Raw genomic sequence first — 17,173 nt, 5'->3', positions numbered from 1 at the left:
TATCAAGTAGCGACACTGGCTATTTTCTTTTTGCGTACACGGCGAATGAGAACGACCTAAATTTGAGTTTAGTTCACTCATAATCGCCAAAAGTGTAGGAACTCAGCGATGAGTAAATTTGTCTCATGATTTCGTGTGGAAAACCTAAAAAATCTGCCAGAAAATGAGGAAATTGACGAAAACTTTATTCAGTCTCGGAGTAGTACCAATAGACTGAGTGAATCCAATCTTTACTTTTCTCAAATTCGGGAATTTTTCCCTGGAAAATCCTGGAAAAACCTGGGAAAAAATAAGGCAAACTTACTCATCGCTGAGTTCCTGCACTTTATTTCTTATTTCTGAGATAACTAAACTCAAATTTAGGTCGTTCTCATTCGCCGTGATAGATATTGGCGTCTGTGGTTAGCGTGATTACCTCTCACCCCAGCAGGCCTGGGTCCAATCTCAGTCGGCGCCACCGGCATGTTCTAAGGCATAACATCTCTGGGAGCTGCCTCCCTGGCGTCGGTAGCATTAGAGCTCAGTACGGAAAACAAATCTCGCCTCACTTTTCAATAGGTCATATCTACATTGATCGATTCTCTTCATCGACACTCTCTTTCGTAAATATTCGGCTTCACAAATGTGGATCAACAATAGAAAAGAGCCCATCAGCATTTGTAAACAAACCGTTCCAAAGCCCTTTACTCACAAAGCGAAGGCCACCCACACAAACCAACACCATCATCGGATAGGGGAAACTCCTACCTACAAGATGTTGGTGTTGGTTTGTGTGAGCGGCTTTCGATTTGTGAGGCTTTGGAACGGTTTGTTTACAAATGCTGATGGGCCCTATTCTATTGTTGATCCAGAAATGTTTCCTGCCGTCTTCGTCGAATTAGATGCTAGATTGTTGCTTCTTCCATCGAAAATATCCGGCCGTGGCGATTCAAAGTTGATCAAGGTTGATCAAAATAATTTGTATCCCTGCTTCTAGTTTGATAACATGAGCATTTTGTGTGGTCGGTGGTTCTGAATATGGACAAACAGGCAGATGAATTCTATTCCTACTCTTTTCTGTAATAAGATTGGTGGCCCTGAAAAGAGCCGTTTTGTTTCCAATGTTGGTGATGATTTGCCTCCGAAACCAAACAGAGTGCGTCTCTGTCACTTCAAAAACGTAGATGACATCCATGGCCGCTTACGCTTGGCGTGTTTAGTGTAGGTGACAGCATCACGGATCTCATTTTTCAGGAACACCTTCAGCACACCTCGTAAATCAAACCGGAGATACGTCAGACACCGCCACGGCGAGCCAGACGACGGATGGTGGTTATCTCGAAGAATTTGCGTTTGGTTCTGAACATGGCTCCCTATTCGCACGCGCCCGAGGATCGGAGGCGAATGCCACTTCGACTTGTTTCGTCTACTTACTACTCTCTGATGACTGTGCTGGGGAAGCAGCATATGCATGTAGGTAATTGGTGGATTTGTTAGTTAATTCGACGCTTTTGGACAATGCTGAACATTTACCAGTTTTTCAATAGTTTCTTGTTGAAAATCAACATTCAGAAGCATTTTTATCAATGCGTAGCCATATTACTGATCGATTGGTGATAAAGTTATTGAAATTGGACCAGGGGCAGCTGAGTTATTAACGTTCAAAATCTTTCTTAATTTGTTACATGTTCCATTTTCGGTTTTCACAAAGTGTACCCCCATATAGAAATCAAAGACGTAGTCCTACGTCAAAAAAAAAAACAACATAACACGTTCCACAAGGGTATGTTTGTGTAAAACTAAAATAATCATTTCGCATTTGATACTCAAAATCATCCCCACCAAGATGATTATGAATATTGATATGACAACAGAACAGGCGATAATGAATACGCAACAATTGTTGACTTCGAAACTCAGCGGTTGCCTTGATTAAGAGCATATTATCATGTCAAAATTAAAATTCATGCAGGTAGTTGGTTTATCTTTCAAGGTTGCCTTCATTTTCAGCTTATTTGGGTGTAGAAGAAATGATTTTTATCAGCACTGATTAAGATTATGTGAATATTTTTACAAGCCTAAAATCGGGAAGCAGTGTATTAGATGTGTTGGTTTGGGGCGTAGGGTAAATTACGGCTTCGGCAATTCCTTTGGCGGTCCATTCTGTCCAAACGTTGCTCAAAGCCTTAATTTAACTCACCACCCATTCCTGACGGTAATAGGAACAGTTATTGCCTAAATGTACTTAAATAGGCAAACAATGCCTTCTCCAAAAACTTCCTTTCCAAAAGTTCCAGGCCAAACATAATCCACAAAGATAATTACAAATATTGCCATAATTGAGTTTTCATTAATTTGCTCGGTAATAAAAAGCACATCTGCCAGCAGGTCCCTATCTAGCGTCTTGTCCAACGATACACATATATGAACACAGGGCCCAGAAGCGGTAGCAGTCGCAAAAAAAAAGCACATAAACATCGCCTTAATAATCCTCTTTTCATCTCCGTTTATTTCAGACCGGACAACTTTCGCCAACTGAGAAAAACTTCCTCTTGCTACTACTACTGCTGCTGCTGTGGCTAGTGTAGAAGAGGCCATACCAAACACAGTGGCTCCCGATAGCCTCAGGCTAGACAGGGGAAAGAACTCTTGATCAGAGTCCGCCGTCAAGCAATAATTACTACCACAAGCCGGGTGAGTGCTGACTGAAGGAATCTTTTTTTTTTTCGGCAGCAGTCCACTGACCGCACTTTCAACGTCGAGAAAACGACGGATTTAAGGAAGCTACTTTTCCACATTACACAAGAGTAGCGGGAAAAGCAGTCACCATAATGAAGGGACGACATCTAAGGAGACGGTTCAGCCTGCAGCCATCGTTTATGAAGGACGACAGCCCGGACGACAGACCGAAGCGGGAAAAGTGAGTCCTTTTGCACTACAACTACTTTGCTCTGGTATGGCTTGGCATTGTTATCAATTTGATTCCAGGTTGCGAATGATGTTGGGTATTATAATGAGACTTTCCGTGAGCTTAAACCTACACGAATTCATTGCCTTTTCGCTCGACAAATGCCAGTCAGTGACACCCACTCGGGAGGAGACTGTTATCCTGAAACTCAAACTCAGTCAGCTATCGTCGCCAGTTGGCGTTGTTGAGCTTCCGATTCATGTTTAGAAAGGAAAGGAACAAAGTGGGAAATCATTGAGTCCCGTCGCAGTGAAAAAAAAGACTCCCCAGTTGTAACCGAGGAAAAATAGCTGCCTTAACCGCTTCTCCCCTGTCTCAGCTCAACGACGAGCTGACTTCATATCTCCCGACAATTCAATGAACAATGTACAGCAATATGGTGTGCTGGTTTTGAGTTAGTATCCCACGTTGTTCAATGCTTGGAGGGGCTCTTCTGCAACAATGAAAAACAACATCAACAGCAGAAGATTTCCTCCAACCAACCCCAAGAATGAGGGCGAACGACTAGAGAGAGTTCTTAACCAGCAGAAGGAAACCAAGTCTGTCAGATAAATGGAAGATGGGGCGAGGGGGCGAATCAAGACATTTTATCTGTTGTTGACTACCGGCGGTGAATCGTTTTTAAGCTCTCGTCATCCCTGCCCCGTTCCAACTCCGGTACTAAACTCAACCATAAGCGTGGTATTTTATTCGGTAGAGAATAAACTGCTCTCATGTACTAAAGGATAATGATGTACATACTGCAACGGTGGCAGGTAGCAATTGCGATTTCAAGCTCAGGCTCTTCACGATTCCGCTGTGACAATGCAGTGTATTGCGACAAGAGGGGGATTATTATTTTTTTTCGGAAAATTTTAGAAGTTTCGCTCTGTTTACGCGAGTTGCTCTTAGCAGTCGGCTTAAGCTGTATGACGAGGATTTACGACGCAATTTGATAAGAGTTCATATATCTGGATCAACAATACACAAGGGCCCATCAGCATTTTTAAGCAATTCGTTCTAAAGCCCTTTCCGCACACAACGAAGGCCACTCACACAAGCCAACTCTATTATCGGATAGGGAAAAGTTTCCCCTACCCGATGATGGTGTTGGTTTGCGTGGGCTGCTTTCGCTTTGTGAGGAAAGGGGTTTAGAACGGGTTGTTTACAAATGCTGATGATACATCTCCTTGAATTAGCTAAAGTTACGGCTGGGAGTGCTGATAGGTTTTCAGATTCAAGCTTTTATTACTTATTTAGCTGCCCATATGATGTATTTTAGGATAGCTCAGATGGCAAGGCAAGCGGCTGATGGTCGGAAGGTCATGGTTCAAATCCCATCCAACGACATGTGTGTATATGTAATAAATTTTCTAGGATATATGTGCATGCTTTGACAGAAGTAATTGACACAACAATCACTAACGAGAGAGAACAGCCCTGCTCTGTCCCGTTCTTATTTTCGGATTAATTGTCCCGTAGTTGAATAATCGTTTAATAAATGTATAATAGTGTCTAATTAAACATTATTTCACATGATAATCAAGCGTCTATATACACTTTTATACCATCGTTGTTTAAGGAAGTAATGATGTCTAATAAACGCTGAATAATCAAAAATTTGATCGAATAAGCTCTGTTACAACTTTTGTAAGTCGAATAAAAGCTTCTCTACATACCTTATTCAACACCAAATATTTCGATGTTGTGGTTGAATAAATTCTCCAGATTTGTGTGAACAAAGCCTGAACAGAAGTTGTTATTAAAAATATCAGAGGTATTATTAAGCATGAAGTGGAATAAAATCGTCCAGAAGTCGTTTCTTCAATAGGCAATTGTTTGTTGGGATGTCTATGTTGCACAAGAAAATAAAATTAAAATATAAACACTCATTATGTACACAACATAATGGTCAAATGACACTTCTAGGTGAATATGAATTATTTGAATACTGTTTCAAGCTTTTTATTATTATTATTATTTAGCTTTATTAAGGAGGCTTTCAGCCTTAGGCTGGTTCGCCTCCAAAACCGGAAAGCTTTTTATTGATTAGTATTGTATAATTTCAACAAAGTATTCTTCAACAAAGTATTAAAAATTATTCCGTTGTTGGCAACTGAAAACGAGAACCGTGCTGCCAAAAACGGAACAATACTGTATAACGAGCAACTTCTTTTAAGGTTCCAAGCCTCGGAAATGTTTCGTTTGAGAGATATTAGTTTGAATGTCTGGTTCACAATTTTAATTAATTGAAAAAAGTAAACTCGCTTCTCACGGTAACTACTACTGTTAACATGCATCCCTGAAGAATTCCCAGCTACTGGATGCTACCTCCTTTCAAATATACAACTCACATGTTTACGAGAATTTGATTAAGGCACCCAAAGCCCAAATCAAACTACACGAAACGAAAATCAATTATTTAATTCATGTGTTTCACTTATACATTTTTGCCAAAGCATCAGCCTTATACATTCCATAAGACAAACAACATAGGTCCTATTAGAATGCATAAAAGGTATGTGTGACCGCTTATACATTTCATTTGACACATGATCTTTATTAACTTTTTGCAAGGCGTCTGCTTATTAGTTGACTTATACATTTTATGAATAATCAGCAATGGAAATTTGCCAAAAGGTATAAGGAGATTTCTATCCGTGTACCGGAGAAGAAACATCAACAACAATAAGCGCACTAAGGAGGTTAGGCAGCACAATTTAAGTTGAAAACCAGCAACTTTTGAGAAATTGAATTTCCACCGGTACCAGCTTCTTCGAATAGAATGTGGTAAAGGCTGACTAAAAGTAAATTGGTACGCACAAAAAGACCGGCAATTCGTGATTCAACCTTCAACTCGAACCTTCGGTGCCCGCTCAGTGGAAACAGACACGAAATCAGCGCATTTCTTTCATTTCGTTCGCATTTGCTGGATGTCCTTGACTGCCCCATCGCTTTGTCGAAGTCGCTGCTTTGAAATTGCTCAGTAAAGGGTGATACGGTCAAAATTTGGTCAATATCAACTTGACGTATTTCTTTCAATTTTGCATTTAAAAAACCTGAACACCCCTCATTTTGAAGGTGTGAGTGTGTAGAATGTTGCTCCTATTTTGATTTTGGAATTCACTCTTCAGTTGTCAAAATGCCGTCCAAGCAAGAAGAGCAGCGTATCAAAATTTTGCTCGCGCATCGTGAAAATCCGAGCTACTCGCACGCAAAGTTGGCAAAATCGCTAAAAGTTGCCAAATCAACCGTTACAAATGTAATTAAAGTGTTTGGGGAACGTTTGTCGACAGCCAGGAAGTCTGGATCGGGGGGAAATCGAAAACCGGAAGCCGCTGAGACGACAAAGAGAGTTGCCGGTAGTTTCAAGCGAAACCCTAACCTCTCTCTCCGAGATGCCGCAAATAAGCTGGGTGTATCGTCTACAACCGTGCATCGAGCCAAAAAACGAGCCGGACTATCGACTTACAAGAAGGTAGTGACTCCAAATCGCGAAGATAAACAAAATACGACGGCCAAAGCGCGATCCCGGAGGCTGTACACGACGATGCTGACGAAGTTTGACTGCGTGGTAATGGACGACGAAACCTACGTCAAAGCCGACAACAAGCAGCTTCCGGGACAGGAGTTTTATACGGCAAAAGGAAGGGGAAAGGTAGCAGATGTTTTCAAGCACATGAAACTGTCAAAGTTCGCAAAGAAATATCTGGTTTGGCAAGCCATCTGTACCTGTGGCTTGAAAAGCAGCATTTTCATAGCTTCCGGGACTGTCAACCAAGAAATTTACGTGAAAGAGTGTTTGAATAAACGTCTGCTGCCTTTCCTGAAGAAACACGGTTGTTCCGTACTGTTTTGGCCGGATTTGGCATCTTGCCATTACGGTAAAAAGGCCATGGAGTGGTACACCGCCAACAACGTGCAGGTGGTTCCCAAGGACAAGAACCCTCCCAACACGCCAGAGCTCCGCCCAATTGAGAAATACTGGGCTATTGTCAAGCGGAACCTAAAGAAGACCAAAAAACTGCTAAGGGCGAGCAGCAGTTCAAGGCAAACTGGCTTTCTGCGGCGAAGAAGGTGGACAAGGTGGCTGTACAAAATCTGATGGCAGGGGTCAAGCGTAAGGCCCGGCAATTCGGATTTGGAAAAGCGGAAGCCTAACTGAATATTTTTCCTGAATTTTATACTAATTGAATTTGAAGAAGAAATTTAATTTGATTTTTTAAATAAACGATTTCACCGATTTACACGCGTTTTCCCTTGACCAAATTTTGACCGTATCACCCTTTATTTTTCGATTGGTCGTAATTCCGGCCAATCCGGAGGATTCTGTAGCTTGGGGACAAAATCGATTTTGTTGGCAGCATACCACTCCAGAAACACCTTGAAGTAATGGCAGCTGGCCAAATCGGACCAAAAGATGACTTTGCCCCTATGCTTGCGGCTGAACGACAATACACGCTTTTTCATGCATTCTTTGATGTAAACTTAGGATGTCATCGTGGAGGATGCGTTACGTTATCAGGCCACAACTGCAAATCGCTTGCCAAATCATAACCTTCTTCGTGAACTTGTCGGCAAACACGAACTTGAATCTTCCCGGCACATCCCCACGTCCAGTCGTGAGGTAAAACTTTTGACCGGGAAGCTGCTTAAAATCGAGTTTGACGTATGTCTCGTCATCGATCAAAGCGCAGCCTTTGTGTTTCGTCAAAACTCGGTCGTACAAGAGCCTTGCACGCTTTTGACCACGGAATTCTGCTTCATGTGCCGGTTCGGATGTTTACTGGCTTTGTACGACTTGTATCCTTACCAGGCAAGGATGTTCCGCACCGTTTGAAAGTTGACGTTGTACCTTCTGGCCACATCTTGGATCGAAAGACCGGGGTTGGCTTTAACGCACCTCAACACCTTGCTGCGCAGCTGATGATCCATGTTTCCAGTTTTTTCGTAGGTACGCTGATGCTTTTCGACTCTCAGGGTTTCCTTGTAGGTTTTCGGCACTCGACAAACTGTTGTTTTCGGCATCGTCAGCACTTTAGCCAGCTTGGAACCGAATCACTCCGGATTTTCCAGGTGTTTGTGAACAATATTTTTACTTCTTTCGAGTTCCATTTGACGTTATTTCTGATCGCGATCGACTACTTTGATCAAACTTGCACCAGTTGTTCTCTATAGAAGTGTAAACAAACCACTGTCGAAGATTTTCGATTCCCACCAGTAGTGGCGTGCTAGCGGCGCACGAGGGGCATACTAATTTACTTTCAGTCAGCCTTTAGCAGACAGTGCCGTAGACTGTGCCACCGAGTGCCTTGAATTCGGTGGAAAACGGGGTTGAGTGAGATGATTGATTGCTACGACACACACAGAGGAGATGAAGCATTGGAGGATTGATCAGTGCACACGATGAACCCTGTCTCCACCCCTCCAAAGTCTGCTCATCTGCTCCGTCGTTTTCTCAGGGGGGCAATATGTACCTACATGTCGGTCGGAGCAGTTTGATTTGAATTTGCCTTTGATGGTACTTTGTCTTCCCAGTTGTGCCCGTCATCTATAGTATGTTGTTTGTGTTCAGCACGTTTTAGTCTATAGATAAATAATGGCACATCTGGCTTCGGTTGTAGATATATGTAGCATGAATGGTTATACATAATATTGTTCAAAGTGGAAAACAAATATCGCCGCTCGATGAACGGAACCGGAAGTGGGCAACGTGCGGTGGAAATTTATTGATACAAAGCAACATTTCATTGACGATAACCGGAGAATGTTGGGTGGTGCAGTTGGCATTGGCGTAGCTAATGGGGGTTCCAAGGGGGCCAGGCTCCCTCCAGAATGATCTAGCACCCCAGGAATTTTGGTTTTTTTTTTAACATCGGTATTTTTTCAAGCAGTTTTGAGGTTTTCTTTTATTTTTATTGATTTTTATGAATGGCTTCTAGCACCAGTTGTGATAGGTTGATTTGAAAAAAAATGCCATATACTACTATGTACATTGTATTGTGTTTCTGTTTGAACAATTATAAACCGGATTAACTAGTTTTAGTTGGCTTTTATTGTACCATGGCTGCAAGATTGTGATTATCACTCCACCGGGCACATGTTTGTTCTGTAGGCACTGATAGCGACGGTCGCTGAAAACGCTGGCAATAAAAACTGAGTGAGAGGGCAGCATCGATGAACGCAAGCGGGAAGTTTTTGGCCACCTTAAATCATGTCAGGTATCGTTGAGAAGAGTTCCAGCGATTTCAACAGCAGCAGTTTGCCCTGTGACGTTTCGATATTCCTTTTGCTAAGGTCAAACAGCAGTCACAGGGACTCGATCCTCCGGTCGGGCCAGTTGGTCCGGTATCAGTTTTTTTTTCCAACTGGGGTTCCTCTGGATCATCGACTTTGATTTCATCTTGGATAGGATTCCATTGCTTGTTGTTTTGTTTCTTCGCCTTCAAATCAAAACATTTGAACTGTCAGATTAACCGGGTTGCCAAGAACGCCACTATTCACAGGCAAACAAAGTAAGTCTGATGACTGGCACTCTCGGCACTGCCGGCACAGCTGTGGCATTTTGTGAAAAAGTAGGCACAAAATAAGTGTGTAAAGTGACCACCCCTTGGGGAAAATCGAAAAAATTAACGAAACTTAGGGAGCTTTGGAAAAGTTCAGAAAATTGAGTACGGGCTGGAACTCTTATTAAGATTTGGAATCTTTCTAGAAGTTAAACATTATTTAATTTCAAGGATCTTTATTAATGACGGGAACGTGCAAAAATTGGTCGACAAAAAAATCGTTTCTTTCAGTCAAAATTCATATCACAAAAATCTTCTTATTTTTCTTTTGGTAGTTCACTTCATATATTTAAAGGAATCAATGTTCGTTTATTATTTTGATTTGCCAAAATTTTGCACAGTGGTCTCATCGACCTTATTCGCTCCCGAACACCAGTTAGTTTTAAACTGCTGCTCGTGTTTTTGAGATTCCGTTCGACCAAGGCCCAATACCGTTCGATAGGGCGGAGTTCTGGGCTGTTGGGAGAGTTGTGGTCTTTGGGTACCACAACCACGTTGTTCGCATCGTACCACTCGATTGACTTTTTCCCATAGTGTCAGCTCGCCAAGTCCGGCCAGAACAGCACAGGTCTATTATGTTGCTTTAGGAATGGTAGCAGTCGCTTTTCCAGGCACTCCTGGACGTAGATGGTGGTTCCCGTAGTAAGGAAAATTACGCTTTTAGACCACACGTACATGTGACCTGCCAGACGAGATATTTTTTCGGGAACTTCGATAGTTTGATGGTTTTGAAAATTTCACTCACCTTCCCTTTTCCTGATGCGGTATAAAACTCCTGTCCCGGAAGCTGCTTGAAATCAGCCTTCACATAAGTTACGTCGTCCATGACGACACAGTCGAACTTTGTGAGCAGATTCATATACAGCTCTCGGTTCGCCACCTTCACATTCTTAAACGTCGACAACCCGGCTCGTTTCTTGACCGGCTGCACAGTAGTACGGGAGACATTGAGCTTGCCAGCGACGTCCCGGATGGAGAGGTTAGGATTCCGCTTATATTTCACCGCCACCTTCTTCATCGTCGCTGTCACGTCCGGATTACGACTGCCACCGCTTCCAGGCTTCCTGATGGTCGACAATCACGGTCGATTTGGCCACGTCCAGCAATTTTGCCAACTTGGCGTGTGATAATGTCGGATTCTCTTGCTGCGCGAGCAAAATTGCTGGGACATCATTTTGAAGATTGGAGAGCAAACGGTGAAAACTAATCATAGCAACCATTCTATATGCACTCAAATTTCAAATGCAGCAATTCAGTTTTTTCTTATGCATTGTTAACAGAAATAAACCAATTTGAAGTTGACCAATTTTTGAGCGTTCTAGACTTTATTCTTCATATAATTTCAGGACACTTGAGCTTCTTCGGACAGCAGAGGACAACAAGGCCTTAGCCTGATTGGTAAGTAAGTAGATTTTAACATATGGGAACTGACATTCGATTAATGACCTTTACAAATCAAGCTGAACATTGCATTAGGTTCTAAGTAACATTGATCGATTTTCTTCGTTGACCTTCTCTTTCGTTAATAACTTGAGCACATAACCGTTTCTTTTTGTGTTTGATTAAAGCTTCTTTAATCGATCAGTTTGCTGAAAATACCTGGGGATGTCATTACATGGCTGTTGGTATACAAAGAGAAAGTTGACGAAGAGAATCTGTCAATGTTACTTAGGACCTAATGCAAAGTTCAGCTTGATTTGTAAAGGTCATTAATCGAATGTCAGTTCCCATATGTTAAAATCTACTTACTTACCAATCAGGCTAAGGCCTTGTTGTCCTCTGCTGTCCGAAGAAGTCGTCTCCACTCTACTCGATCCATGGCCACAGTTCGCCAGCCTCGTAGTCTGCGAAGGGTCCGCAGGTCACCTTCTACTTGGTCGATCCACCTTGCCCGCTGCGCGCCTCTTCTTCTTGTTCCTGTTGGGTCGCTTTCTAGAACCATTTTCACTGGGTCGTCGTGCGGCATTCTTACGACGTGCCCAGCCCACCGTAGTCGCCCAATTTTTGCAATGTGGACGATGGATGGTTCTCCCAGCAGCTGGTGCAATTCGTGGTTCATTCGCCTCCTCCACGTTCCGTCATCCATCTGCACTCCACCGTAGATGGTACGCATCACCTTCCGTTCGAAAACACCAAGGGCGCGTTGGTCCTCCACGAGCATAGTCCAGGTCTCGTGGCCGCAGAGGACCACCGGTCTAATCAGCGTCTTGCAGACAGTCAACTTCGTGCGGCAGAGAATTTTATTCGACCGGAGCGTCCTCCGGAGTCCAAAGTAGGCACGATTCCCTGCCATAATGCGTCTTTGAATTTCTCTGCTGGTATCATTTTCGTCGGTCACCAGTGAGCCCAAATACACGAACTCATCGACCACCTCGATTTCGTCACCGTCAATCTGAACTCGGGGTAGGAGGCTAACATTGTCTTCCCTAGAACCTCTTCCTTTTATGTATTTTGTTTTTGATGCGTTGATGGCGAGTCCGGATTGGATTGCCTAGCTTCAGCCTTCAGTCTGATGTACGTTTCTGCCATCATCTCAAAGTTCCGTGCCATAATGTCTCTGTCATCGGCGAAGCCAAGGAGCTGGATGGACTTCCTGAATATTGTGCCACTCGTGTCTATCCCAGCTCTTCTGATCACACCTTCTAACGCAATGTTGAACAGCAGACACGAAAGTCCATCGCCTTGCCGTCACCCCCTTCGAGATTCAAAGGGACTCGAGATTGTCCCCGATACTCGAACAACGCACATCACTCGATCCATCGTCGCCTTGACCAATTGCGTCAGTTCACCCGGAAGTCCGTTCTCGTGCATAATCTGCCATAGCTGATCTCGATAGGTTGTGTCGTATGCGGATTTGAAATCGATGAACAAATGATGTGTGGGCACGTTGTATTCGCGGCATTTCTGCAGAACCTGCCGAATCGCGAAAATTTGGTCCGTGGTAGCGCGGGCACCCATGAATCCCGCCTGGTATTGCCCCACGAACTCTCTTGCAAATAGTGACAGACGGCGGCATAGAATTTGGGAGAGTACCTTGTAGGCGGCGCTTAGTAGTGTGATCGCGCGGTAGTTGCAGCAATCCAACTTGTCGCCCTTTTTGTAGATTGGGCATACGACACCTTCCGTCCACTCCTCCGGTAAGATCTCCTCGTACCAAATCTTGGCAATTACCCAGTGCAGCGCTCTAGCCAGTGCTTCACCACCGTATTTTAATAGCTCACTTGGTAGTTGATCTACACCAGTTGCTTTGCGGCATGAAAGTGGTCTGATTTTGATCCAGAGATGATGGATTTTAATTCTAAAAACGCAAATCGATAGGAAATTTTTCTACGGATCTGTTAAAATTATGGATTTATCATTTTTCAAAATGTCACTATTGAAAATTGCACAAATGTACAAGTGTTGCTATGATCATAAAATGGTCACCGATTGCCTGCGAAAAGCGCTTTCCCTAACACAGATTTCAAAAGTGAATTCCATCCAACGCTGTTCATTCAATCACCGCGTGTGGTAAGTGGTGGTATTCTCCAGTATCCAACGAAAGGCTCACCGCAAGCAGCTAGCTATCAAGGCTGCCCTCAACCGCTGATCGGATTCAGTTGCTCGTCGTGATTCTGTGATTGATGTGTTTTCCCTAATACATATTTCAAACACCCTTTCTTAATCCTACGTCAAATCTATGGTCGTGTCTTGGATACAAACTCTTACTTTTTTAAATATTCATGTAGGTACTAGATTTTTTAAGATGTTACAGTCTAGGAAGGAGCTTGCAATTTTGCATATGTTTTTAAATTATGATAATTAAGATAATTAACTATGTTTATTATAATCAAATTTCGCGAACACATTTGATTTCGAAGAATTTATACTTAAAATCTGTATCAGAAATATTAAATGTGTCATTGACATATATTTTGAACAACCGCCAGAAAATTTTAAAATCATAAATTCGAAGTCCTTGAAAATTAATTTGGTACCTATGTCTGTGATTCAATTGATGATTGAATTTAGAAGATCTGATAAAATCTAGTTACAAAATTCATGGAATTACCTAACTCGCAGAATTATCTAACATGAGAATTTTCTTAAGTTTGAGATTCTTAAAATCCTTATGAGATTTTTTTGAAATACATATAATATAATTAAATGTTTCACCATTAAAAAAATAGCGCAAGCATCGCCATAATAGGTCATATTATTTGACGAAATGGAAATGTATCCAACAGGAAAATCAAATAACAAATAGCCTTGACGCCTTTTGATTGATTAGCAGTTCTAGAGTTTCTATTCAACTGTAGTTTAACAAAACAAAAAAATCCCACAGGCCCCCCTAGGCCCCCTCCAGTAAAGTTTTCTAGCTATGCCAATGACAGTGTGGGTGGGCCATTCAATGTGGTTTGTGCAATGACATTGCGGTTATCGCGGTTATCACTATAATGCACTTATTAGGCAATTGTTCATCGTCCAAAGCGCGTGATGATAAAGCAACTGTTGAACAAATGAGTTCCTACAAAATGTGGGAGGCTTTGTGAATTCCGTTGGTTGGATACAAACCCTCTGAAATTGAATCTTCATTTAACATGGGAAACAATTCCGAGAAAAGCAGCGCGTTTTCGCCGTACAACATCAAAGAATTTTCATAAATCCACGTAACTGAGAACACCTTACTTTCTTCTATTATAAGCCACCCAATCATTTCGTCTCATGCCGAGCCAATTATTAACTCCCCCAACATTTTCCAGATTTACTCGGAAAAAAATCAATAGAAGCGTTAAGAGGAAATTGTTTGTACTTCATTTCTTGTTGTACTTACAACTCCTCTGCAACAGCGGCAGCAACACATCAGTGAAATCCTTGAATTCTCCGAAGCGTGAAGGGACACACATACACGTACCGATTTGTTAAGTTCATCATATTTCTTCAGCGCTTCCAAGGGGGATAAGGACTCTCTAATCAAATCTCTCTCGCACCCCTCTGGCAATGATATTTAGCTACTCATGTACGGAACGGTACACCATGCAAGACTCTCGCTCGAAGAAGTCTGTAAAGCGAGTAAATACCGCAAATTCCTCAGGGTGTCTTTCACATTGTTCGAAGGGATCAAGACCTCGACGCTGCTAAAGCTCAGCCTCCGACGTTGTGTATTGTCAAGTGTACTCCTAGAAGGGTTGCAATCAACGTACGTTTGAGAACTGCTGGCCAAGAGGTAAAGGTAAAGAGCATGCTAATTTCAAAAGCATCCAGTGTACTAGCATCACATTTCTCGCAAGAAGCACATACAGCGAATGTAAGAAACCATAAACTTAAAGTTGATGTATTTGTCATTTGGTTTGGGTGTATGTACTTCTTTCTTCATCGGTGTACACTAGGGTGTTTCATTTTTTTTTTTATAAAAGAGGTGAATTTACGAAAAATCACTGTTCAGAAATTGATTAAGGTTTAGAGGTCGTGCCAATGATCTGAAATTTGTATGGGAAGTACTATGAAGGAATTTAAAAATTTCTAATATCGCTCTAACTTTGCTTCTACTTGTTCACCTGTTGAAATGCTCTTACTAATGGCGATGAGCAAAAAGCCTTTTGTTGTTATAATCAGTTTTACAGCAGATCAATAATGACAGATGAATTTGTGCAAGACAACAACGCCAATTTCAACACCACAACAACAGGTTTGTTGTCATGACAACCAAATATTTTTATTTTTAAACAGAATTAGAAATGAATACCGACTTCGGTTATTTTTACCGAACTTTCAACTGTTCAGGTAAAAATCAGGCATTTTCATTAGTTTTAAAGCTTCAAAACAAAAAGAAGCTTCATCGCAATGGCAAGACTCGTTTACGTCCACTATCAGTGCTCGTCATTAGACGTTTGATTTTGCGAATTCCAAATCTCTTTGCTGGTGTTTCGCGTTTGATTTTAGTTTGGTGATTTTTTTTTCTTGTGCTTTTTTTTATTTATTTCGTCTGCCGTGGGCAAGAGAAAAGTGTTAGTAGGTGTGTAGCGTGATTCGATTAATTCGCGAATTTGGGAAGCTGATAGTGATTGTGGAAGGTGAAGGTTTATAAATTGGCGGCAGTGTTGGGGTATCTCGGTGAAACAGTGACACAGTGTCCCAAAGGTCGTAGATTTGCAAAATCGGTAGAACTAGACATTATCCACTACCCAAACGCTTCCATTGTGTGTTACATTCGCGTTAACATTGTGTCCGCTAAAAGTTATTTTTAATTCGTTTGACTGTAGTTTTTAATCGTTTTTTCAACGTTGACGTATTATCTGGACCTGCTTTCATCGCTAAATTGTGGAGTTGATTTGTGAATTTGCTGTTTTGGACGATTCCGAAGGATTTAATTTTCAACCACATTCCTGTATTCGGGCTAACGCTATCATTTGTTGCTGTTCACTGAGTTTTGTTTTGTTCGCTGTAAGGATGGAGAAAAAACAATGCGGAGAATGCCAGTTGGAAATCAACGAAATCGAGCCGTTGCGCTGCGGTTTTTGTGAGGTTTACTTCCACATCAGCATGCAATGTTGTGGTTTCAACCTCAGTCGTGCGAGCAAAGACCTATTCTCGCAAGGCAAGGCTGTATTCGTTTGTTCAAATTGCCGGGATAAAATGAATGGCAGAAGTGTGAAACAGTATTTTACTGATGAGCTCGCACACGAAACGACTCCGTCACCTGATGGCTTACCGGCTCAGGTTCAACAACTGTTCAACTTGGTGGAATCGCTGAGTGATAAAGTTGACAAGTGCATTTCCATGGATATTCCTGCTGAGCGACCATCGAATCGATCAAGGAAGGGAAACGCCTGGCCCAGACTTGGTGTTAAACGTCGTCGTGGTAATGAAGGTGGACCGATTGGCACTTCTTCTGTGCGTGGGACCAATGCAATTGATCTCAGTGACTTGTCTGTACCGTGTCTAACACCACCGATCTCCCCTCCAAAGTACTGGCTCTACCTGTCCGGATTACACCCGTTAATAACTGCTGAGGACATTCAAAAAATTACTTCTCGCTGCTTGGATCTAACAACACCTGCTGACGTCGTGCGTCTCGTTCCCAAGGAAGTGGATATGACGAAGCTGGCTTTCATTTCCTTCAAAGTTGGCTTGGATCCATCGCTGAAAGAACTAGCTCTCGACGCTTCTACGTGGCCTGATGGGATATTATTCCGTGAATTCACCGACTACTAAAAAAACATGTCTGGATCCAACGGCAATCCACTGACAAATACTTAAGGCTCTATCATGTGGACGGTGGAAACCCTAGGGTTAGCACCATTATCAATAATCATTCTTTTCGACATTCTGTGGACGGTGGAAACCCTAGGGTGAGTATCTGTACCATTCACCAAATATTCCCGCGCCAAATATTTCCATGTTGCAGAACACGACCCGTGACGCTAGTCGTTTATGGGTTTATTACCAAAACGTACGTGGACTGCGCACCAAGATCGACGACTTTTACTGCAACGTCCTGGAGTGCAATTTTGACGTCATCATTTTAATCGAGACGGGGCTTAACGAGGCTATCAATTCGACGCAGCTTTTCGGAAGCAACTACAATGTGTACCGATGTGACCGAAGCCATATAAACAGCAGCAAATCTCGTTTCGGAGGGGTTCTAATTGCCGTACATCATCGTTTCATCAGTAGCAGTGTCGTTGCAAAGAGCGGAGAA

General features: G+C 42.4%; 1 protein-coding gene across 1 annotated transcript in view; it reads left to right on the top strand.

Annotated features, from left to right (window-relative positions):
- The window catches only part of LOC135714252 (GTP-binding protein Rhes-like), a gene marked incomplete at its 3' end in the record, with an annotated part of 351,688 nt that overhangs the window by 317,667 nt on the left and 16,848 nt on the right, over positions 1 to 17,173 (top strand). Inside the window, exon 3 of the mRNA XM_065237584.1 lies at positions 2,496 to 2,899. Coding sequence (XP_065093656.1) covers positions 2,811 to 2,899 — 89 coding nt within the window. The remainder of the gene's footprint in view (positions 1 to 2,495; positions 2,900 to 17,173) is intronic.

The sequence above is a fragment of the Ochlerotatus camptorhynchus genome, unplaced genomic scaffold (assembly GCF_037179485.1).
Source record: "Ochlerotatus camptorhynchus isolate MF236.1 unplaced genomic scaffold, CSIRO-AGI_Acam_v1.1 ptg000633l, whole genome shotgun sequence".
Lineage (NCBI taxonomy): Eukaryota > Metazoa > Arthropoda > Insecta > Diptera > Culicidae > Ochlerotatus > Ochlerotatus camptorhynchus.
The sequence above is the reverse complement of the archived record's forward strand: the minus strand, read 5'-3'. Positions and strand labels throughout refer to the sequence as shown.